Here is a 25,268-nt window from a genome sequence, read left to right as displayed (position 1 = left end):
AGAGCTACTCTCAGAAGTAAAGGTTTGCAGAATTGGGCCCATTTTCTTTCTCAAACAGTACCAGTTGCCAAATACAACCCCTGCAATTTACAATATCAGCCAGGCAACATACAACTAAATGACCTACATATTTCTTATCAGCTTGCCTGTACTCAAACCATCAGTTAATGCCCAAATTGTACATGGGACCAGAGATTCTGACCTCACTTACACTGGAGTAAGCCAGGAAGAACTCCATTAACTTTTACTGGATTTTCATAGGTGTGAAACTGGGCTGAGATCATGGTCAGTTCCTAGGAAAGGAGAATTTAATTCCTTGAAATCCATTCTAACCCAACAGACCACAATGGAACATTTGTTTTTATATCCTGAAATTATGTATGGGTTGCTAAACAAGTTAATGCAGAAACAGCATAGTTAAGTCAAATTATCCCACCAATCCATCTGCTGGGGGAAAAAAAAGTGGTAAAAAATAAGAGCAACCCCAGAACACAGTCATGCTCATAATTATTAAATACAATGCTTGACAATTTTCACACTGATCAAGAACTGCTACCATGGAACAAAATAGCAAATAATACATGCTAGCTACATTCTTAGATCCTGAGTTCCAGAATCCATTTTCCAAACAAAGATATGGACTACAGGACATTTTTCATTGACAAAATGGAATAGTTGAGTCTTTCAGTGACCCAAGGTTCTTTTCTAACTGCACCAGACTAGCCAAGATATAGCAGGCCTTTGGCATCACTGCTGACCGACCTAATACTTGGTTGGTTAGACAATGGGAACGCGGAATATAAATAAATTATTCTGAATCTGATTACAAACTCTGGGAAACTAAAAGCTAAATAGCAAAAAGAGAGAAAATGCAGAGATTTGACCTGGAAACTGTTGCTCTTCAGGTTCTATAGTGGGCCTTTAGCAGCAGAAATCAACATTAAACATTGGCCGGCTGTACAAATACATTTTACTGTACTACTGTTTTTTTTTAAAAAAGCATTTGGTCTCTCTTAGGCCATCTGTTAATAAATAATTCTTTACTTCATAGGGGTGTTGTGAAGATAAAATTAATTCCTGGGAGGTGAGCTGATATCATAGTGATGAGCCTATAAACAAAAACATTCCCCAAAACCTCAATTTAAATAATGTTTTGCCTCTAAAACATAAATGCAAATATGAGCATGCATAACACGGCGTAGTTTAATACAACTTGGAATTTCACACGCCACTAACGCTAAGGAACTTAAAAGAAAAGAATGGTGAAAAGAGCAGAGAACTTCCCATATGTTTTCATTAATGGGTCATGCAAACATTTTATAGATTTCAGGACTGGGAAACTGTTATCATATAAAGAAATAACAGGCTTAATTTTCATGTTGTTATATTTAGCAACTTTGTACATTTAGTAACTTCCAACTCCAGCTGTAAGGTTTTTGCAAAAACACTTAAGAATATTCTGATCTATCATATTGTTTTAATTTAGTTCAGAGAATTTAAAGTGAATTCATCAATGAAGAATGAACTGAATTTTATTTTTAAGTCAGTTACTGATATGTTATATGGGCAGACTGCCAATACTTAAGTAACGATAATATTTAAATAAATATAGGCCTGATCCTGTTAAATGCTGTGTGCCCAGACGTTTCCTGTCATGCTTCCCCCTTACCAGTAATGGATTCTATCCGTGCCCCCCACCTCCATTATTGCGCGGTTGGGCTCAGCAGAGGAGCTTGGGCTGAAAGCAGAGCTAGGAGCAAAACTGGGGATGGGGAAGGAGCTGGGGCTAGAGGCAGAGCTGGCCTGTGAGCAAAGAGGGAATGAGGGCAGAGCTGGGCTGGGGATCGAGGAGAGCTGTGGCTGGAGCTGGGCAGGGGGCGGAGTGGAACTGCGTCTGGGGACAGAGCTCGGCTGGGGGCAGAGCGGGACTGAGTGGTGCTCCCTCCTGGCCCCCAGTGTGGGCTGGCGCAGGCCCCACCGTGCATCCCCCTGACCCAAATGTTCCTCCATGCCGCCCCTTGCAAGCATATCCCACAGTCTGGAGACCACTGATATACAGACACTGTTTAACGGGCAAGACAGAATGTTTTTAGAAAAGTCAGCATCATAGATACATTTTCACTGCATGTATGAAAAGAATTAAGACAACACAGATCAGCATGTTAAAGAATGCTGTTTGAGCTATGAAAAGAGACATCTCTAAGACTATCCAAAAGCTTCATGTTAAAACTACTTCAAGATACGTATTTTCTTATGCTAGCAAAGACATGCTTCATCAGCCACATCTGCAGTTAGCAAGAGTGACATCCAATGGCCTAACAACAGTTCCTGGAGACTTGCTCTTCATAAGGGCATAACCCTGCGTCTTATTCAAAAGTTGAATTGCAACTGAATAATCAATCCATCTCTCTCCAGAGAAGCAATGTGAATCAGCAGAGTGAAATTCAGAGACAATCAAAGACAAGAGAAAGACAGACGTATTTATCATACACATATGATGTAGGAAGAAGACCAAAAAAAAAAAAAAAAAAAAAATGGTCACTGCTGCCTTACTGACTGCAAAATAAGAGAACAGTAATTAATCATCCGGGGCACACACTGAAAGGAAATATCGATTGGATTTGGAGGAACTTCAGTTTTCTAATGGAACAATTCCTTTGCAAAGGTAACTGGCATAGTTTCTTTAAATTAAAATGGCAACCAGCCAATTCTCAGCCAATTTATGTATCATTTCAGGCAGTCCCAAGAATTACAAAACAAATGTGCATTTTGTTTTTTAAAAGTAATTTGAATGCTATAGTAAACCAATAGCACTGACAGTCTGATGAACTATGATGGAAGAGCTTTCCTCTGAAATATAATCTTTGAAACCTACAAGAACCATCATCTAACTTTTTATAACTTTATTTACTGTACATTTTCCATCTTTTGTTTAGTTAAATCTAAATTGCCATATGTTTCTCCCCCTCAACATGAAGTTTGGAGAACATGGCCCCCAAAACCAAACATGGGTGGAGTGGCTATCTAATGCACCATACGCGCTGAGGGACGAAAATGCCCCCAGCCCCTACAGCTATGTCAGCATAGGGCCCCAAAATCCCAACACTTCCCCACCACAATGTAACAGGATATTAGCAGATGGGATTGGGAATGAGCCTTGCTCTCGTGGAGTTTCTGCACTGGGTTAGAGGAGGGCAGGTATCGCAGCCATCCCCACATAGACACTGGCGGTTGATCCTGAACTTGAACCAAACAGGCCCACCTGCTAACCTCAAGGTTCATCTCTTTTCCAGAACATTTATGAATAAACTGAACAGCACAGATCTCAGTACAGATCCTTGGAGGACCCCACTATTTACCTCTCTCCATTGTTTCCTATCTTTTAATCAATTACTGATCCATAAGAGGGCCTTCCCTCTTAACCTATGACTGCTTACTTTGCTTAAGAGCCTTTGGTGAGGGAACTCGTCAAAGGCTTTCTGAAAGTCCAAATACACTATATCAACTGGATCACCCTTGTCCATATTTATTGACTCCCTCAAAGAATTCTGATAGATTGGTGAGGCATAATCTCCCTGTACAAAAACCATGTTGACTCTTCCTCAACATGGCATATTTATTATGTGTCTGATAATTCTGTTCTTTACTGTAGTTTCAACCAATTTGCCTGGTACTGAAGTTAGGCTCACCAGCCTGCAATTGCCAGGATTGCCTCTGGAGCCTTTTTTAAAAATATGCATTACATTAGCTACCCTCCACATATCTGGTACAGAGGCTGATTTAAGTGACAGGGTACATACAAGTGTTAGAAGTTCTACAATTTCATATTTGAGTTCCCTCAGAAGTCTTGGGTGACTTGTCAGCCCAGCTCCTTAAATTTGCTTACAGTAACAGCCTTCTGAAATGATGGGCAATTGGAAAGGAAATTCATCCATTAAACAAGCTAAAATAATTAAAGAAATGATCAGAGTTCGCTTTAACAAGCACACTAATCAAATTGAAAAGTCATTATAATTTTCCGGAGAAAGTCTTGCTCTCATGGTTACTGATCTAACTTCCTCATTATGTTCGGTGGACTGGCTCACTTTAGTTTGTGAATCCCATTGGAAAGGTTTGCTCCTTTTAATTATATAGGAATTGTGAAACAATCCAGGGATTTGTTTTGGAGAAGGGTGCAGTATAAATGTACTGTATAGCTACTAATAATTATGATACGTTATTGTGCCTATGAACCTGCACATCTGCTACTATCTTCAGTTCCTCCACTATTATGCCAGAAACAGGTCCCAGATGGGAAGCTTCACTGCTTCACACATAACCAGGGAGACTACATGCACAGAGTAGGAAAGGTATTGCACACACATCAAACTCATAGACAAAATGATCACATTTATGGGGGTACCCAAACTACCACACCTCTGGAGTCTGGAATCAGAAAGGATGGCTAAACTTCTATGTGCTAGCATGAGTCTATCCCTCATGCATATCAAGTGGATGGGTTTTTTGTTGTTTTAAAACATATTGTCCAAGTGGACAGTAGGCACCACTGCAGGATATGGAGTCTGGTCAGGTAGAGCTATGTGTTTGCCCGTGGACATGTCTGAAATGGAATGAATGTGCCTGCCTCTCAGAATGCCTCCGCAGGCTTTGAGTTTGTAGGTAAGGACTCTGTGTTCAGGGACCCAGTATCTGACTGTTTATGAGTCACAGGAAGCTAAGACTTTGTAGCCCGGGCCAAGTGCTCAGCATATGCTCATGGTGGGATCTGAGTGTCTCAGCAGGCTTTGGAAATTCCAAGGATCGAGTCGATAGTTAGGGCAAGAATGATTTGTCTGTTTCAAAGTGGTTCTAGTTAATTAAATTGCAGGCTTGTTCTATAATAAACTGTTCCTTGTTAAAGAAATCCTTCATCTGCATAATAAATGAATCTATCAATTAAAATGGAGTCTCTGCCTCTCCATCAAGCAATATCAAAAGTCACTTGAAACTTGAACAATTGTGGTGTATTTAGCCCATGATTTAAGAATGAAAATGCACATGTTAAGGAAAACTTTAGTAGAATTATTTCCTTTCAATTGATCACACGCACAATAAGAATGGACATGATGATTTAACTGGACACATTCTATAAAAATGTTTCTTTTTTATGGGGCTGATCTTCAGACTGGCTTTAACCAGAATCCACTTTTGCACATTCAAAATTAAATTCTTGCGTTTTTTAGACATGATCTCAACTTTAATTAAAATAATCATTTCTTTATTTCACATGTAGAGAACATTTGAACAAAATATCACAATAAATCAAAATCAGAAAAATAATATTCTACGCATGATATAATGGGCACACTTAAGTTTTACTACGGAGAAAGTTTTTACCATTCTCTAGCAGTATTTCCTATCTATATAATGAGGACCTCTACTAGAAATAGTAGAATCTTTCAAAACAATAAGTTTTAAAGATGCCTACTATATTGCAATGTAATGGGCATCTAGTAACTAGAAGACAAATTATTATATCCACTTACGTATTAAGAATATAATCAGCAGAAAATACAGGGTATATTCCTGCCGGAGAGTTTAACAACTTACCTGCAACACACAAACTAGCACAGGAAAATGTTTCTGCCTCTTTCTAAAAGAATTATCCAGATTTTGGTCAAAATATAACTACTCCTACAGTACTAATGTGCTGTTTGAACTCTGAAGACCATTACTTGTCTAAAGCATAAGTGGTTTATTTTTCCAGTATATTAATAAACAGAGTTGTGTGAGAAAGGCAAGAGTGGGTGGATACATCATACCCTTAGACTATTATTGTCACCGTACCAAAAACAGATAATCCTGCCAAAATCAGTGATTTAAGCTGTCAGAAACTACTATTTACTTTCCCCCTTCTATTGGATAGTGTTTTGTTTAAACTCAGAAGAAAATCTGAAATAGTCTTGAATCAGAACACATATTTGCCATTTTTTTCACATCTGTTCTCTCCCAGCACATTCCATTTATTAAAAAACATGTCTGCAGAACCTTTGTATATAAAGAAGAATACCCTGGTGTCCCCAGTGTTTAGGAGGTTGATTTTTTGAACAGCTGGAATAAAGTCCCTATTTCCCTTGCTATAAGATAAAAGAAAAAGAAAGAAGTACAGACACAAAATGTAAGAAAAACACTTCTCTCAAGTTCACCTTACAGTATCTGGTAATGTAAAATTCACTACAACTAATGCCAAGGTGGAGCAAATGTGACATCATCCTATTATACCCTAAGGAAACAGGATATCATTCCCTCAGCCAGACACTGGCTCCTCCTACGACCTCTAGTTGCATCCTGGGGAAAGCCCAGCCAGCCCAGCCATCTCGCCTATCATCCTTCCCTGTGATGTGCTCAGTGGATAACCAGCTGAACCCAGTTCTAGAGCTACTCCATCATTTCAAATGGGAAATGGAGTCTCCAGATGCAAGACTGAACTGGAACAATGATACCCAGAAAGCCAGAGAAGAGAGGTCAGCTAGTATTTTCCTTTGAATACTAAGCCATTGTTTTCTTTAAACATTTGTTGAAACACTGACAAGACCGGAGCATAAATAACAGCTGCTTTCAAGCAGTTTTCACTTATGAATACCAACCTGCCAGCAGTAGAAGTTGCATATTTTCAGTAGGGATGGGAAAACCAGACTGAATGGAAAAAAATTAGAAGACTTAAAATTAGATCCAGTTTAAAAAAAAAAAAGGAATTTCATGAAAATTTTCTTGACATCGTTCCTCCTTTCTTCAAAATGTCAAAACATTGAAAATATTCAAACAACTGGTGAAAACATGTGGTGAGAGTTGGGAGGGAATTTTGCAAAACTTTCATCAAAATTTTCTGTGATTTTTCTTTTAAATTTTCATTGAAATTTTGAAATTTGAAGAATTTCAATCATCTCTACTTAAAATGGTCATCCCTTCCCCAAGTAGAGGTCTGCATTAGTTCAAATAAACTCACAGTCCTAAGTCCATCAGGATCAGAGACTCTCTCTTTATCATCCTCTTCATTAAGCATGCTTCCTAACTCTTAATTACAGTTTGTTTACCTTTCTATTATTAAAAATAACAACAATTTGTACTGTGGTAGCTCCTGGTACCCCCGTGTTCTAGGTGCTGTATAAACACAGAACTGTAGTCTACTTACGTATAGTCCCAGGTTGAACTATAATGTTGCAACATAATTGTCATTTTGGCTTTGTAATTGCTCTATTATGCCTACCAGACTGCTACAATGGGGTTATTTTCAGGCCACTCTATGAGAGAAAGGCATACATTAGGTCTCTACATTTTACTGAGGTGTTTTTGAGATACTGCTGTCAAGAGTCTTCCTCTAGCAGGTACAGCATGCCAATATTTGAGTTGAGCTATCAAAACTGAAATATGATTTGTGCTTTTTTGTGTATCAAACTCCTACTCCTGAGGAATATTTACCATCTAAAAACAAAAATACTGCCATAAGGTGTGAATAAAATTAAATCTCTTTTGTTTAAAAGGAAATGGCCTGGCAGAGATATTTTCCAATATTAAAAAATGGCATAACCATGTATTAATATAACAAATTCCATCGTGTGACTCTGGGAGGAGGGGTCCTAGGCAGATGCCAATTGCCTTAGTCCAGCTCTGTCCATGGGTGTATCTGAATCCCACTGAAAGTGAGCCAGCTCAAGGAGCCCAGCAGAGCACAGCTGTACAATCTACTTTGATTGGCATCTCATTTTGATGTCTCAAGTGGGCGAAGCTTAGGAGACTGCTACTACGTTTTGTTTTCAATACGAGCCCTGTGTAACTTACATCACCATACGTTCCGAATATGGCCTGAAGTAGAAGAGATCCTTTTTTATAATTCTACAGCCTGGTCTCTGTGAATGGGTAGCATTCTAACTGGTTTATGTGCTTCATTTCTGCCACTGAAATGGCAGGAATTTACAAATGTATCACGATTTTATATTTGTCTTTAGAAGTTGGTACTGAAGGGCCATGTAATTACAGGGACACTGAGAACCATGGGAAAAAAGCTTTCTGCTGATGGCAATCACACCACCTAGTACTGTATGTAATAACAAAACTGCAACAAACTAACACTAAAATATTAGGTTGCTCTTAAATTATTAGTAATAAATTAATCTACTATACTGTACAGCAGAGTTGGGCCCAAAATGTGGCTGCTTTTTGCTTTACCACCCAAACAATCCAGTCAATAGCAGTATTAATATTAGTTGTGAAAACATCCCCTTACAAGATTTGTATCCACTGCTCACTCAGCTAAAAAGGCACCTGGCAAAAGCAGTTACCATACATGTAGGTGATACTATGAGTAAAATTATTTTCTATACAAGACTGCTTATGTCAGACAGTGCAGACTCCTTGGCAGCTTCGAGACTCCTTTTAAGACAGCTTTTTCCACAACATATTGAGTCAAATTCTACCCTCAAACACGGAAACTTCAATGGGAGTTTGTGTTGTGACACAACTTCTTATTCCTCTGGGGTGAATTTAATTACCCCCAATGGCACCCCCATCTCCCATGAAGAGGGTGCTGGCACAAAGCCCATACACCACTGCCCCCAATGCAGCCTTCCAAGGTGTCCTGTGCAGAGCCAGTGTGGACAATGTTTCCCCCATGTTTGAAAGGTGTACAGGAACCACCACATTGCTGCTCCACCTGTGATGCCCCGGGGTTGCTCTTACATAGGGCTTAACTGTGGCTTGTAATGGCCAGCTTCACCATGGGTGAATTACCAATCCGATCTGTACATTAAAAGGGGAAAAGATTTGCCACTCTGGCAAGTGTTTAAGGCTGCTGCAAGGCTTGTTTAATCCAGCCAAACCTTCCCCCACCCTTCCACATATAAAGAGCAGAAAAGGTATTTCCACTCTCAAGGACAAACAGCCAGAGGTAGCCAGATCATAGAGGCTGCTTACTAGATACATGCTTTTAGCTATGCTTTAGACACCAGTTGTCATTAACATCTCAGCCTTGCCTTTATACTGGATATCTCTGTTCTCAGTGGGAAGTGGCTTCTTGACAGCTGCTCTGCGATATACCACATGTGTCCTGCCTCCATCTTCCTCCTGACTGCCCTTCTCCTGAGGTTCAATGAAGAACTCGTCCTTGTCTGTGCGAATCATGCCAGCCTAGGAATGACAGGACAGAGATGGAACATTTTAAGTTACTATGCATACAGCAGATATTGTGAGTAAACAGTTACAATATGCTTAAGCACACTTTAGCACTCTCCAGAGAGCAGTTAGAGTGCAGGGAGTAAGCAAAATTAATTCTTTATTAGAGCAAAATGTAGCATTAATGCCTCAACTTGACAAGGAAGGACAAAGGTAAAACACCAGACCAAAGGGATTTCTACTAGAATCTAATTAGCAAGGGTTGGGACTAAAATATATGTGTGGAAATGGACTCTCAATTAGAAATCAACTACAAAGAAACAGGTAATATGACCATAGTGATTTGTCAGCCACAAATTGCTCCAGTGTTGTACGAATACCCATGCCTGCTAAATACAGGATCAATTCAGCATCACAAGCTGTCCCAGATGTATGATTCTATGGTGCTTGATCAGACCTTTCTATTCAGGGACAAGACGGTGAAGTGCTAAGCCTGGTTAGCTGGCAAATAAGCTTTGTAAATTTTTCTCCTGCATTAATGCATCATGTAAAGATGACACAAAGGACTGTACTGGCACAAACTCTTTTAGCCAGTTAGCAAAAAATCATTAAAATATAATTTTCTGTAATAACTTTCTAAGGGATAAAAGCTTAAAAATCCAAACCAGAACAAATATACTGGTATGAAAAACGGAAAACCTTACTTGTCCAATGAAGCACAAAAGAAAAGCCTGACACAACTTTTCTCAGCATGTCCACTGCTAACTAGAGCAGTATGAAAGTCATTAAGATAGTTTGTTTTTTACTACCATAGAGAACAATCTATCTTTCCAACATTTTTATTTGGATGGAAAAATATCTAGCCTTTCACCGCAAATGTCTGTGTAATGTTATAGTACTGCTCTGCTGAGGAAGGTTAAGATAGTCAACAATTGGCTTGCATTGATTTTCCTGACAAGATGGGTACATATGTGTTTGCACATCTACGTTTGAGAACTTCAGCTAAAGAACTCTAGTTTTGTAAACACTTGACTATGACGACATGAAACACGGCAGAAGAAATTCTTAATAGTACTGAATAGGGGAACATCACCAAACGTAGCCTTCTGGAAGCTGGCTACTTCACCTATTAATAACTCCCTTTTCTTTATTGTGCTAATCAGTGACACTAGAGAGTCAACCACCATTAAGCACAGTACCCCATCCAGTCACTAGGCTTATGGCATGTTCAAATGAGTGTGTCTGCATATTTATACCACACTATCATGGTATCTAAGCACCTAGGAGTCCTAATTTGTAGGCCATAGCGCTCCCAAGAGAACCAAAAAGGGACCCAATTTCTGGCCCCTTTGAAGTCAATGTCCAAACTACCATTGTTGTCATTTGGACGCTCCACATACCCCAATAGTATAATTTTAATACAGTGCAAGTGCACAGAAATACTTTTGCAAGACAACAGTAAACTACTTTTGCTGCTGCTATAAATACGGCATGCTCCTTGATTCCCTCCTTGGGAAAATGTCAGGTTCATTTGTCATGTCTTAAATTACATGAAGCAAGGCTTCCAGTCCTAAATTTTATTTATTTTGATATATATAGTGTATACAAAAACAGATTAAAGGGGAAGGATTAAAGAAACAAAATTATATTCAAGCAGTTCAGGTTGCTACACTGTTGCCTATACAGCGAGCAAACTGAATTTGAAATCCTGTCCCGATTCCTTTTATCTAATTTAGATTCTACATCAGACACAAGGAACGTGAAACAGGCTCAGCAGCCAAGCAAGCTAAGACAACCAAGAAAACAAACGCTAAACTGGACAGAAAGCAATTGATCTTGTTCCTGTAAACAGGAATGTGTACATAGAAACTTTAGAATTAATGTTCTGTTGCTTTATATCTTTTTTTAAAAGTATACATATACCCAAAGCTAAATTTTCAAAACTTTGCATGAAATATGCACTACAATAGATCAAGAAAGGAGCAAAAATTTGCATGCTCAGACAGAAGCACAGACTATGATGAGCATGTCATATTTAAACCCAGTGCAAATATACACATGGCTTAACTGATATATGATATAGGTGTGCAGTTGCCATTTACAATTAACATATAAGTGGGCAAATATAAAAAGTATGCATTTCTAGATGAATTAAACTCACCAAGAATAAAGAAATTCATGGTGGATCTTAATAATTCACGGAGGCTTTAATAGGCAAAGACACATCATGATGCTAGGAAAAATTATGCTGTTGTACTGAAGTCAGCGTGACGAACTAAAGGCAACTTAAATTGGGGTTTAAGCTTTCTAACCAAATGAATAAGAATTAGAAAATTCTTGCAATCAATAATCAAACAGATCTTCCAAAAACAAAGATCTGAAAAACATACTTCCTCCCAGGGCGTTCATCCTCTTTGAAAAAGAAAGAGGAATTTGTTCAGGTTGAATGAAGCACCACAGCTGCTTGAGAAAATGAAGACACTACCCTGGGCAGGCTAAACATAAGACCAGACAACAAAAAAGATACCCTAGCATGCTGGGAAGTTTCAGGGAATCCTGAATAAACTGGCCGTGACGCTACACTATAAGGGGCTGGGGCACAGAAAGGCACTCTACAGAGATGTCTTTTCTTCTAGGACAAATAACCACAGTTTAGATTCTGCTCAAGATCAGGGGGGTTAAGCTAGGCTTTGCAGTTCAGGTTTGAGGTTGTCTCTAGAGATGAACAAAATATGGATCCGTCCCCCAGAAAAGTTCAACTAAAAATTTGTTTTTTCCTAAATTTGCAGTGGAAAATTTCAATTTTAGGGCAGAAATCTGATAAATATTTCAGTTTGGAAATTCTGGCATAGTGCCTTGTGCTCCCATTCTCCACTGTAGACACCCTGGTCAGACTACATTTCTCCTGATGCATCTTGGTCTCCCCTCTTGGAGTGGGAAGCAGTGCATGATGAGAGTCCTGCCTATGGAAGAGACTGGAGACATGAGGCACCGTTTTCAAACTAAAATATTTTGGTGTTTGGGCCTTCTGTTTGTCAAAAAGAAAATGGAAATGTTTCCATGGAAAGCATTCACATATTCAAAACCGTGCATGTATCTGTGTGTCTTCGCTTGTATACCAGTTTACCACAATTGTGATTACAACAATCATAACTGTGTGTACAGGGCCAGATTCACCAGTACACTGTAGCTGCTTTGTGTCCAGAGATGTAAACTCAGGTTAGTGGTCTCCTGACTTTGCACTGCTCTGGTGAGCTAAGCCAGGTTTATGGCTGCTTTGCATCGCTGAACATCATAGCATACCAGTGAATGTGTGCAACAAATGCATTTGTACCCATCTATCTGTTTGTGTGTGTAACTGCAGTAAACTGCACACAGATATGGTAAAGTACAGCAAATGTGCTGCCACTCATAGGGAAATAATCAACATGAATAGTAGCTATTATTTTTCTTTATTTACATACTAGATACTTTCCAAACAGGAAAGAAGGCATAATCCCAGTCCTGAGGAGTTCACAGTCTAAGTGATAATGAAGGTCACATGTAGAGCTGAGCCCAATACTGCACCCAAACCTATTCTGGGGAAGTTCAAATCCACACTTTACAATCCATGCCTCTCTATGTAACAAGCTGAACGGAAATGTCAAATCTGCAGCCACCATACTCCAAACATGGGGAAAATATGGAATCAGATCCTGTTCCAGATCTGAGCTTTACCACGCAGGCTATCACTAGCTATACATGCAGACCTCTGAGGAAAGATGCTAACACAGGCCTAGAAGAAAGGTGTGGTTTAAGTGTCTAGAGCAGAGGACTGGGTATCAGGAAGTTCTAAGGACTCCTGCCTGCCTGGTACCTCTGAGTGAGTCATTTAACCTCTGCACCTCATTTGCCCATCTGTAGAATAGGGATAATACTCACCTCTCTCATAGGGGAGTTATGAGGGATGATTAGATGATGTTTGTCAAATGCTTTGAAACTGAAAAGCTCACCATAATTGCTAAGTATTTTTATTATTGTTTCTACCCAGGAAATCAGGAAAAAATAGTTCTTGCTATGGTACATCTATGGATACAAGCTCAACATCATGAGGTTTTATGACCCAGCAAATAGTGTAATATGTGCAACTCAAAAGAACTCCAAGTCAAAGGCAGAAGAGGTGTTCGCATGAGCATGAACATGTAATTTACATGACAAGTTCTTTTCTTCACTGCTGCCATATCCCACACTAGTGACAACACTGTTTGTGCCAAGAAAATAAATGTCTGAAGATCTCAAAGTTTAACCATCATTCCTATCATCATAAAGTTACAGTCATTTCCTGGAGAGTATTTCTAGATGGCAAAAACTGAAAGATCAAATTCTTTGGACCAAATTCTGCTTTCAGTTCCACAAAGGTTAGTCCAAATGGAATTCAAGAACTCACTGAAGATCATCTGGATTTACCCCAGTGGAAAGTAAAGCAGAATTGGGCCCATTCACTATTAAGTTACCAATTTCTGGAGCAGAGGAAAGGCGATTGCTTCAAGAGAACTAGAAGTTCAAAAGTAGCTGCAAAAAGCAGTCTCTTTTGTATTCTGTTCTAGTTTTTTATTTTTAGTCAATGCCCAGGACTCTTTCATATTTATTAGTCACCTATAAACAATGCCTCCAGTTTACTATGGTTCTCGAGCCACAGTAAATGCTGTGTAATTCAGGACCAGACATGGAATTCAGTGCCAGCCATAGAACTGACTTGAAAATCTGGAAGAAATGCTGAGCTGACTCTTCCCTCTCCCCGTTCCCCTTTTGTTTTGGGGTGCTTATACTGGGGGAAGGATATTACTAAATCATCCCTGCCAGGAGTGCCTTATCCTGTAGCTTGTAAAAAATACAATGAAGAGAAAAAGTATTTGCCTTTGGGATGCACCAAAGTATCTAATAGCCCATAGTCTCCAAATATTTCCCCAGGCCCTCCTTCCAAAGGCTTTATACCCTGACCACAAATTACTCAAGTCAAGCACCTCTTAGAGCTCATTAACATGCATTAAGAAGTGGAGCAGAAGAAGATGCTTAATCATAAGGAAGATGCAGTTAAGAGAACAAACCTCAAGTTAGCAAGAAAGTTATTTGGGAGTCTAAGTCACATAGGGGGCACTTCAGAAAGAAAGCATGGAGAATGCTATCCCATCCCATTGAGGAAAAGGAGACACTGGCGGGTCACTGATGAGCCTATTAAGCCATGTGGAAGTTGGAAGGTATGGAAGCCTGCCAAGCCTGGTAAAAGGGGTGCGTGCAGTGCACCTCCTAACTCTGGCCAGAGAGATCTGACGTGACATTTTAAGGACAGCAGGAGCTGAGTGTTCACCATTCTACTAACATCATGTGCTCCCTTCTCCACTGTGCTGCCTCTCCTTTGTCCACTGTCCCTGCTAAGCTCCATGTTCTCTCCCTGCCCCTGTGACAGGAGCTGTCACAGTTTATTCTCTCCCCCACACAACAGGGAGACCAGAAGTCACAACTCTCTTAGACTGCTCCAGGGACAGCACAACAGTGCATTGGCCCTTACTATAGGCTAGATCACAAACTGATGAGCATCACAAAGTTAGCACCTGATCAACAAAAAGTTTGTCATGGACACTAAAAATTACATTTAACATGGCCCAGCAAACTAAGTGTGATCTCCCTCCTGCATGTTTCCCCCCTCATATTTTGGTTATAAAAGCTGCAGGAAAAGTTAGAAGGCTGTTTGGAGTCTGTGGAATACATTTTGGATTATCCTAAACCAGATTTCTTGTCTAATTTAATTCACATGTGGTAGAAAAATCCCAACCTAGAAATTTTGAGGATGATATGCCTTTGCTGGATTGTAGATGGGTCAAGATTGGGGTTAAAACAGAAACCGAGTTGCCACTTTAAAGGGACGACAACACATAAAATCCTCCCATCACTTCTCTGAATCTTTTGCCCCTACTACAGTTGTAGCTAATACCTAAGATTGCTAAAAATATGAGGAAGTGAGTAAAAAAATGTTCTGTTTTTCCATTTACTCACTTAGGAGGAACATTCCAAAAGGCGTAACTGGCAGTCAGGTGTCTAACCCCCACTGACAGTCAATGTAATTTCACCAGAGAAGGGCTTTGTGAATTACTAGTGAGTGAACTAGTGATTGCCTTAAAACAACAAAAGTAGCTAAGCAAGTAAACAAACAGATCTAGTTTCCCACTACATGGAGGAAAGAAAAAAGGAAGGCGGCAGCAGCGTCCAATGCATTTAGCACGGAACTGAGAACCAGGAAACGAGCTTCCGACTCTGACCCCTCAGCCACATTTAGTATAGCTGCTGCACCCAACAGGCCCATTGTGTCCCAGGTGACATTCGCACCACGAAACGTTTCTGTCACCACTCCCTCACTTTTTCTGTAAGGGAAATTCCATTGGTTCTCTGTGACCCTTGCACCTTGGTGGAACCTCCTGCCCTTCCATCACTTGGGACCTGTGCCAGGGTTTCCAACAGTATTGTAGAGCTCAGTTCAAAATATGTCTCTCTTCTAGTCCCCTCAACTACCACCTCTTCCTCTCCTATTTACAAGGCATTACTCCAGGTTTCACAGCTTTAGCTCCTGTAGCTAATTAAACGTCTTCTGTAGCTCTGTGCTCAGTGAGTGACTTAATTGTCTGCTTGTTCACATTGACATCACAGCTTCATGTCCTAGGCTGTACTGAAGTAAACTCGCTAACTACTGCTGCTTCTACTCTTTCAAGGCTCCAGACTTTGAACCCGTCCTGTAGCTTCAAGTTTAATTAATGATCACTTTTTTCCTCATTAGCGTGGGTTTATAGAATTACTTATTCCACACAAGGACAGATTTACCTCCCAATAGCCAAGGAAAGGAAGAATAGGATTAAATGTGCATTACCTACAAATTAATATTTTAAGAAATAAATCCAAGTTTTTGATTAGTCAGTTAATAAAACAGTAGCTTACAAGAAATCAGAATGCTTTGGAAGCTCCTAGAGACAACAATTCTGCTGTGTAAAGACAGCAGTCCTCCATCCTTGTGGAATATTTGATTACATTCAAGCAAAAATGCAACCAACACCATGGGGGTATATATGAGCTGCACACTAACAAATCCAAAAAATTATCCTAAATTTCAGTTACATGTGTCAATTTGATAACTAACAGATGATAAATATTTAAAATGACTACACTGTATTACCTTCTGATTCGTACTGATCAATTAAATCACAGAAGCAAAGAACCCTACAAGTTTGCATTTCATTGTTTAGCTTCAAAGAGATTTGCTAAGCAATTCAAAATGGGAAAAGGTTGTATTTACACAGGAGCAAGGTGGCTAGGCAAGGTCTTAGTCAAGCATATGGAAATCAAATGCATTCTGGGCACAGACACATCTCTTAAAATATAATAATAAAACTTGGCACTGATCTAGCACTTTTCAGTAGAGAATCTCAACTTTACAAATTTTAATTTTTATTTATAGGTTTTTCTATGGGTCTTATCACCATGGAATATAGGCCTCTCACAATCAGTGGATTTATCTCCACAACGTCTAAGTGAGGCAGAGAAATATTATCCCATTTTCACTGAAGGGGAACTGAGGCACAGAAAAAATAAATGACTTGTCCCACATCTCACAGGAAATATATAGCAGAACCAGGAACAGAATACAGATCTCTTAAATTCATGCCCAGTGCCTTAACCACCCGACCATCCTTACTCTCTTTGGGATAATGGATATGCATCATTATCCTCATTTTACAAATGGGGAAACATGGAGGCACAGACAGCTGTAGTGACTTGTCCAAATTTACACTGTGATTTAGAGTCAGAGCTGGGACTGAAACCCAGCTCTCTTGACTCCCAATCATGTGTGCTACAAGTCATCTCACAGGTGCTACATAAACTATTTTAATCATTCAGTAGTTTAAGTTAGAAAAATGCACAAGGGGGGAAATGCACTAGCTTACATTTTTAATCTTGTTTAGCTTTTTTCACCCTATAAAAATTGTAAAAAGCTTCTTATGACATATTGTGTTTGTTTCTTTAAGAGGATGCCTTGAATTACAGGGCCAGAATTGCATGGTGTGGTAAATCTGTTTTTCTTTTAACTGAACAGAAGTACTGAAGAGTTGCATAAAACATTTCAAACATGTTGGCACATATTGTACTGTAAGTTACTACTGTCCTACAGCTACAATGATTTATACAGTCCCAAGGGGGAGTTTTAAACTGAATGCATGAATTTTTCTTATTGTCAACTAGAAATCAACCCTTTTGCAGCTTCTTTCATGCCCTTCTACAGTTATGTAACTTGGTTTCCACTTTCATTGGATGTGAATAAAAAATACTGAATGATCTACATATGTGTTCCAGGGTAATATCTTATTTGATGTATTAGTCTGCTTTTCCACATTCAGTACAAGGTAACCCCAAGCAAATGAAAGGGAAAGAATTTATACCAATTGTAAGGCATCGCTGCCAATGGAATTTCACTTCTACCTCCAATAAAGCTTTGTCAGTGCAATTGCATTACGTAGTGGCTAAGACATTCACAGGTAATAAATAACAATGAAAATTGCCAGATCCTCAGCTGGCATCAACTGAAGTCGATGGAGCTACATGAGTTTACACCAGCTGAAATTCTGGCTCAATATTTTGCATTTATGTTACACCTTTCATCATAGAAAGGCAAAGCTCTTTGGTGGGAGGGAGGGAAAGTAACACAATTGTGAGGTATGTTAAGTACTATCCCCATTTAACATATGGGAAAGTAGACACAGAAGTAAAAAGACTTTTCCAAAGACCCACAGCAACGCATGTCTGCCCCTGTGAATAGAACGCAGGAGTCCTGACTACCAGTCCCCTGTTTTTACCACTAGACACCGTTACCAAAGTTGCTTTAGATAACTCTTCTCCTAAAAGAAACTGCACTGCTAAGAGAATCTCTGTGTAAATTATAGTTACTGAGATTCCACTGGAGGCTCCACATTATCTACTGTGTTTTGAGTCAAGTCTAGAATAAGCTTTCCCAACTACTACCAAGGGACTTAGAGCATAACTTCTTTTGGTGGCAGTTTTGCCTACCCTCTTTCAGATGCCTCCAGCTTCCAATGGGAGGATCCTTGTCTCTGAAGAGTTAAGCTGTAGGTGTTTTTCATCCTATAGCTTTTGAAACAAAAGGCAGCCATTACTTCAGCAAGAAATGATGCCAGAAACGGAACATTTTGGCAACTCTATTAAGGTTTGTGGCCCTCAGGTTCCAAATGGGAAAGAGAAAAAAAGTTATTAAATAGCTGTTGAGAATGAAAATGATAAATGTGATCGATCCTATGCACTCAAGGGACATGAGCTTGATTACTGTTGCTGCAAACTGGGCGTAATAATTGCAGTTCTCTACAACTCAGTTTCTCAGTCTTGATCTTTCAGAGAAGAAAAGCATGAATATCCAGTCCATGAATTTGCTAACAGCAAGAACCAAAGAGATGAACTGCATCCAATTTGAATTTAAGGCATCACCTGGAATAAAAGTTTCTGCAGTGACTTTAACAAAGCTGAAGATCAATTCTACCTCAGCAATAACAAACAAACAAACAAATACATAAATGAACATACCACCTGAAAAATGAACACTTTCCAACTGGAAAACTGTTCAACTTGAATTCTCAGGAACAAGGTTGTTATCATGGAATGTTTCCTTCAGATATATGTTTGCTTAGGGCATGATCCAGCTCCCACAACAGCCAATGGGAGTTATGGATTCATAGATTTTAAAGCCCGTAGGGACCATTATGATCATCTAGTCTGACCTCAGGCTTAACACAGGCCACAGACTTTCACCAAGTGATCATTGCCTCGAGTACAACAAGAGCCTTCCCCTGATTTCAATGGGAGCTGGATCAGACCCATAATGAACACAGGAGTATAAAACAGAGCATCGGTTTCTGCTCTGGTGAATGAAATAAAAGTTCAGATCATAAGCTTATATTGCAGACAAATGAAACATGATGGAGAATTAAACTTAAAATTCCTTTGGGTTGAAACTGCATCTGAAGTTGCTACTTACAAACATTAAAAAAGCCAGATGCTCAGCTGGTTCACTGATGCCAAGGGAGAGAATTTAAGAATCCATGTGTAGGTCAGTAAAACTAATCTGCCAACGTTGCAGCTATAGGTGCCCACTAGAAAGGTTTGTGAGATCACAGGGCCTGAATCTCTGTTGCCCTGCAACTTGGGCAGTCAGTTACATTGATGAAAAGTAAGTTCAGAGACTGTGTAAACTGCTACCAAAACAGAATGGTGACATTTCACATTCACTTTGCACTGTTAATGACTACACAAGGGGCAGAGCAACAGTCAGGTCAACCCAGCTTCACTGCTCCGGGGGTGTGAAAAATCCACATCTCAGAGAAGCATAGCTAAGCCGACCTAACCCCCAGTGTAGACAGGGCTAGGTCAACAGAAGAATTCTTTCGTCAACCTAGCTACTGCCTCTTGGGGAGATGGATTATGTCTGCCAATGGGATAACCCTTCCCATTGACGTGAATGGTGTCGACAGTGGGGCCACTGTAGCATTTCAAGAGTAGACCACCCCAGAGAATCAGGCCCACAGTCCTGTGACAGTATACGAGGTTATCAATAGCCTAAGAGTCACACAGTCTATTTCTGTTAAATTGAAGATCTAACAGAGTGAGCTGAAACAGCAACGTGACCATTTGCACTAACATTTCTACTGACTCTGTCTTCTCTTAGGCTACATCTACACTTTGAGCTGGGGGCATAATTCCCAGCTTGAGGAAACACGTCCATGAGAGCTCTGACTGAGCTAGCATGCTAAAAATAGTGTAGCCCCAACAACATAAGTGGCAGGCGGGTCTAGCTGCCCCAAATACATGCCTGTCCAAGACTATATGCGTATACTAACAGGGAAGGCAATACTTGGAAAGCAGTAATGCAGAAAAAGATAGGCAGCAAATTAGAGATGAGCTTTAAATTTTATATTGAGTGCAGTTCTGGGACCCCCTCCCAAAGAAAGATGTCAACAAAAAGCAATATTCAAAAGACTAGCTAAAATAATTAAGCCCTGACTTATTAGGAAAGATTAAATAAAATAATTAATATGTGTAGTTGGTCTAGAGATGAACTTACTGTTTGCCAAGTTTCAGGAGAATAACAAGGAGCGGATAAGAACAGTTGATGGGAATAGATAACTGGGATAATGTTATAAAACAGAGAAGGGAAATTCGGTTAGGAATAAGAAGTTGAAATTCTTTGGCCTGTTTTATGCAGTTCAGAGTAGATGGTCACAATGGTCCCTTCTGTTCTAAAAATCAACGAGTTCATATTATTATTAATTATTTGTATTGTGGTAGTGCCCAGAAAACCCAACCCTATTTTCTAGGCACTGTATAGACAACTAGTACTTTTATAACACTAAGATCTACCAAACTCCCTAGTTTATCCCTAATGAACAACAGAAGGATATAAAATAGAGCTGAGGTTTCCGCTATGGTGAACAGGATAAAAGGCTTCAGATCATAAGCTGATGTTACAGACAAATAAAACAAAGCCACATCACTAGAGTCATTTCAAACTAGACTCAAAGAAGTTAACAACATTCTGTAGTGAATATCCCTGCATAAGAGGAGGGATGGACAAGATGACCTTTCCCTGTCTTTCCCTTCTCAAATTCTATGTTTCTTTACCATCTGCTCCTTTCCTGATCTTATTCTCCATCCCCTCTGGAGATGCAGTTACTGATATAGCCGCTTCATTCGGGATCAAGAATTTTACATTACTCCCTGCATCTACTGTTTGTACTATGGCAACAAGAACAAGAAGAGTTTCACTGCATTTAACACAAAACACAAAATAACTTAAAACAAAGACATACACACAACGAACCCAGAAGAATACAACTGCAGCCAGCCATTAACAGCAGGGAAGTGTGAAAAGTACAATTTGTCCAAGTGGAAAATGAAGCAGGGTGAAAAACGTAATGGAAAACAAAAAGCACCTAAATATTTCAGGCAGAAAGGAGAAGAAAAGTGTCTGTTCTCCAGAAAATATGGAAACAGAATTTCAGTTAACCTCTTGGTACATTTGGTCACAACTGGGGCATAACATCCAAATTAAATGGGACAAGACAGAGTCCATGAAGGACAAGATCCCTGAAAAAAAATGAAGCATGGAAAATAAATAAAAGGCAAAAGTTGTATGTCAAACCACTGAAGTGAACAATATTTCTAGACTGTAACAGAAGTCAAATTGTGTATTGTGTGTTACTGCAGTAGCATATTCACAGTACTACATGAGTCTGTCATCATGAACTCATAAATGAGTTATAAATTATTTGGACCAGACTGATTATTGCCATATTAGATCATAGAATATCAGGGTTGGGAGGGACCTCAGGAGGTCATCTAGTCCAACCCCCTGCTCAAAGCAGGACCAATCCCCAACTAAATCATCCCAGGCAGGGCTTTGTCAAGCCTGACCTTAAAAACCTCAAAGGAAGGAGATTCCACCATCTCCCAAGTAACGCATTCCAGTGCTTCACCACCCTCCTAGTGAAAAAGTTTTTCCTAATATCCAACCTAAACCTCCCCCACTGCAACTTGAGACCATTACTCCTTGTTCTGTCTTTGGTAAGTTTCTCATAAAAGTGACTTCTGTATTTCAGTATGTTCAGTACTGGGGGCCATGGTACTCAGAATAGTCCAAACAACTCACACAATCACTTTAGAATTATACTGGGCTTTATTAGTTCAGAGACTTGTAGGCAGAAGGAGGAAAACTTTAGTGTCATTATCTAACAAACTTCTTGAGTCAAAGACAACTACCCCGATATAGTTACAAAAGACCACTAAGCCAAGAAACTAAAAGAAGAAATACTATGATAAGAATGCCAAACACTGCAAATAGGAGAATGACAGATTTCAAACAGAACGTGTTTGATCACTTGCAAAGGTGATAGCTACCCCACCCCAAAGACATACATCATAATCACTAAGGATACATCTATACTGCAAAACAAGCCCAGGGTTCTAACTCAGGCTCAAGCCTAACCCCCTTTTGTCTACACACAAATCGTGCTAACCCACGGCTCAGACCCCAAGCGGGTGATTGGTCTGAGCCTGAGTCTAAGACAGGACCCAAGTTCAAGCCCTATTGCCTTGCAGACCCACTGGACTCAGGCTCTGGAAGTCTGCCAAAACTATTCCTCCATTCCACGGACCAGCTTCGTTTTCTGGATAGTCAAGATTTCCCACACAGCACTACGAACAAAAGGCTAAAGCAGCCACATTTTCGGAGGGCGCTAGGAAGTTTGGATATGGGTGGTTGGACACAGGCCAGCATAATGCACTGTAGATGTTGGAGCCCAGGTTGGGACCGAGGGTTAAACAATTCCTATCTTGGGGTAATAAATGAGTGTAGATGCTCAAACCCTAGACTAACAAACCCAGGGTCTGCTAACTCAAGTTCCATTAACCCTGGGCTTACACTGCAGTGCAGGCACACCCTGAACTCCCTGAAGGTTCTATCTACAGGAGGAACAGAAGATACCTAAACAAAATCAAGGAGAACACTGGTTTCTTGGGGGCATCCAGAAGATTGCTGACAATGCTGGTATATTGACATAAGTAACACACGCCCACCCAGTGACTGACAATGAAAAACATCAAAAGCAGCAAACACAGGCTCAAATTGCTGGATCCACCTCACAGCCAAACAGGACAATACTGAACTCTTCTGAGAGCAAGAAGCGGCCATGTGATTAGAAAGCCACTGAGCTTCACAGATGGTAGTTATTAACAAACATCCAATAAGTGGCAGAATATTCCTCTCATGAATCAAAAGGAGAGCTATTCAAACAATGGAATAATAATTTAAGAAAAAATATCACAGTTGTTTCCACTTCACAGCGTTTGGAACATTTTTTCTTGTTCAACATTTTCCATGCAATGTTTTTGAGAAAAAAATTCAAATTTTTGAAAGTTACAAGTTTTTAATTTTCAAAAATTTCAAATTTGCATTTTTACCCCTTTCACTCGCTTTTTGCTACTGAGTGCAATAAAATGTTATATGTCCAGGGTTGGTTTTTTCCCCACTTTTTCCTCTAATTTTTCCTTTTACTATTCTGTAACTTTCAAAACTTTTTGAAAAGTTACAAAATGACAAAAGAAAAACAGAAATCCCAGCTCTGTTAGCTGTAAACGTGCACAATGTTATTTAGGTAAGTCAGGATGAGAGAGAACTGTGAGAAACTTCAGAGACATAAACAAGACAGGTGAATGGGTAACATGACAAATGAATTTTAATGTCAATAAATGCAGTCCTATATACTTTGGAGGGGAAAATATAAAGTACCCACACGCCTTTGTAGGTTCTAAATTAATTATAATTAACTCAGAAAACGGTCCTGAGCATCACTGTAGACATCAGATGAAGACTTCTGCTCAATGTGCAGTTGTGGTCAAAAAAGCAAAGATGATGTTAGGATGCATAAGGAATAGGATAGAAAATAATACAGAGAATATTAGAATGCCTTTTTGTAAATCAATTAAGTGGCCTTATCTGGAGCACTGTCTGCTGCACTGGTCACCCCCCTCTCAAAAGGGATATTGCAGAACTAGAGGCGGTTCAGAGAAGAATGACAAGAATGATCAAGGGCCTTGAAAAACTCTCATATGGAGAGAGATTGAAAAGATAGGGATTGTTTACCTTAAAAGGAGAGGAATGAGACAGGAGATAAGGTATATGAAATAATGAATGGTCTAGAGAAGGTAGATCCAGAACATCAGTTCTCCCTGTCTCATAATACAAGAACAAAGGGACATTCAACTAAATTAAAATGTGGCATAGTTAGATTGTGGAACTCACTGCCAAAGGAAGTAATTGAAACCCACAATTTAGCAAGATTCAGAATGGGATTGGACATTTATATGGATATAAAGAATATCCAGAGTTACCATAATTAATTAGAATAAAAATTTTGGAAGGGATATTAAACCTTGTGCTTCAAGCCTTAAATCAATCTCTAGATAAATCAGGAGACCTAATGTGGGGGCAGATTATTCATCATCTTCTACTGTAAGATTCCTACACCTTCCTCTGAAGCATCTGGTGCTAGCCACTGTCAGAGACAGGTTTCAGAGTAGCAGCCGTGTTAGTCTGTATTCGCAAAAAGAAAAGGAGTACCAGGAATATTTGAGCATGAGCTTTCGTGAGCTGCAGCTCACTTCATCGGATGCATTCCAGAGACAGGGGACTGAACTGGATGGACCTTGAGTCTGATCAAGTCTGGCACTTCTTCTGTTCTCCTCCATAACTTTGCAAAACTTCCTGAACTTTGCAGATACAGTTTCATTCATCCCTGTGCCATTCTGTAACTTTTCCAAAGTTAAATGAGTTTTGCAAACTTACAGATTGAAAAGAGGACAAATGAAATAACGGAAGTGATGCCTCTTTTGCCCCCTCATTTATTCTATTGCCTTCAGTGGCAGAAATGAACAAGGAAAAAAGGCGGGGGAAGGGGAAAACAAAAACTGAAGATTCAAAAACTGAAATTTCAAATGTTTCCATTTAAATGAAAAAATCAGAAAATTTCAAAAAGAGAAATGCATTTTGTGAAAGTTTTCATTTAAAAAAAACAAACAGCTGTAGCACTTTTAGACTAACTTCCAACAGTGCTGGGGTTCTTGTTACAATACGGTACTCTTAAGGGGGAAACATCATTACACTGATCTCTCGATATCTCTCTCCCCTCCTGCTACTCTGCTGCATGTAGCACTGCCACTAATTGTCTCCTCTTCTAATGTGCTACTACCTCAGGGTTTCTTCTGCTATCTCTACATCAAAACCACCACCCACAGCCCTTTAAATTTAATGTAACTGTGAAATTAACATTTCCTTAAACTCAATTTGAATTTCCTGGGACTCATCCAAACTCTGGGGAAGTAAGAATTTCACAAAATTATAAAGGTTGTTTTAAAAGTTTTATCATTTTTCATGCAGTCTACAATTCTTCTCCCTTCCTTTTAAAAAAATACACAGAAGCACACTGGATTATATCTGTGCCTTTCGGCAGTAGTTCAAGGAAGGCACGATTCCAATCTCA

The 25,268-nt window shown here is 39.5% G+C and overlaps 1 protein-coding gene across 14 annotated transcripts in view; it reads right to left on the bottom strand.

Moving 5' to 3' along the window:
- Positions 1 to 25,268, bottom strand: part of ADAMTS2 (ADAM metallopeptidase with thrombospondin type 1 motif 2) — a 261,487-nt gene that overhangs the window by 157,751 nt on the left and 78,468 nt on the right. For 9 of the 14 annotated variants that reach the window (XM_043552886.1, XM_043552885.1, XM_043552887.1 and 6 more), the window contains one exon: positions 9,009 to 9,162. In XM_043552886.1, the coding sequence (XP_043408821.1) occupies positions 9,009 to 9,162 (154 nt within the window). Of the gene's footprint in view, positions 1 to 6,626; positions 6,676 to 9,008; positions 9,163 to 18,234; positions 18,316 to 25,268 lie in introns of those variants that run through there. The other 5 variants (XM_037906212.1, XM_037906211.2, XM_037906210.2 and 2 more) reach the window with 3 other exon arrangements.

This window comes from Chelonia mydas, chromosome 8, assembly GCF_015237465.2.
Source record: "Chelonia mydas isolate rCheMyd1 chromosome 8, rCheMyd1.pri.v2, whole genome shotgun sequence".
NCBI classification, from domain to species: Eukaryota; Metazoa; Chordata; order Testudines; family Cheloniidae; genus Chelonia; species Chelonia mydas.
This window is presented reverse-complemented; position numbering and strand designations above follow the sequence as displayed.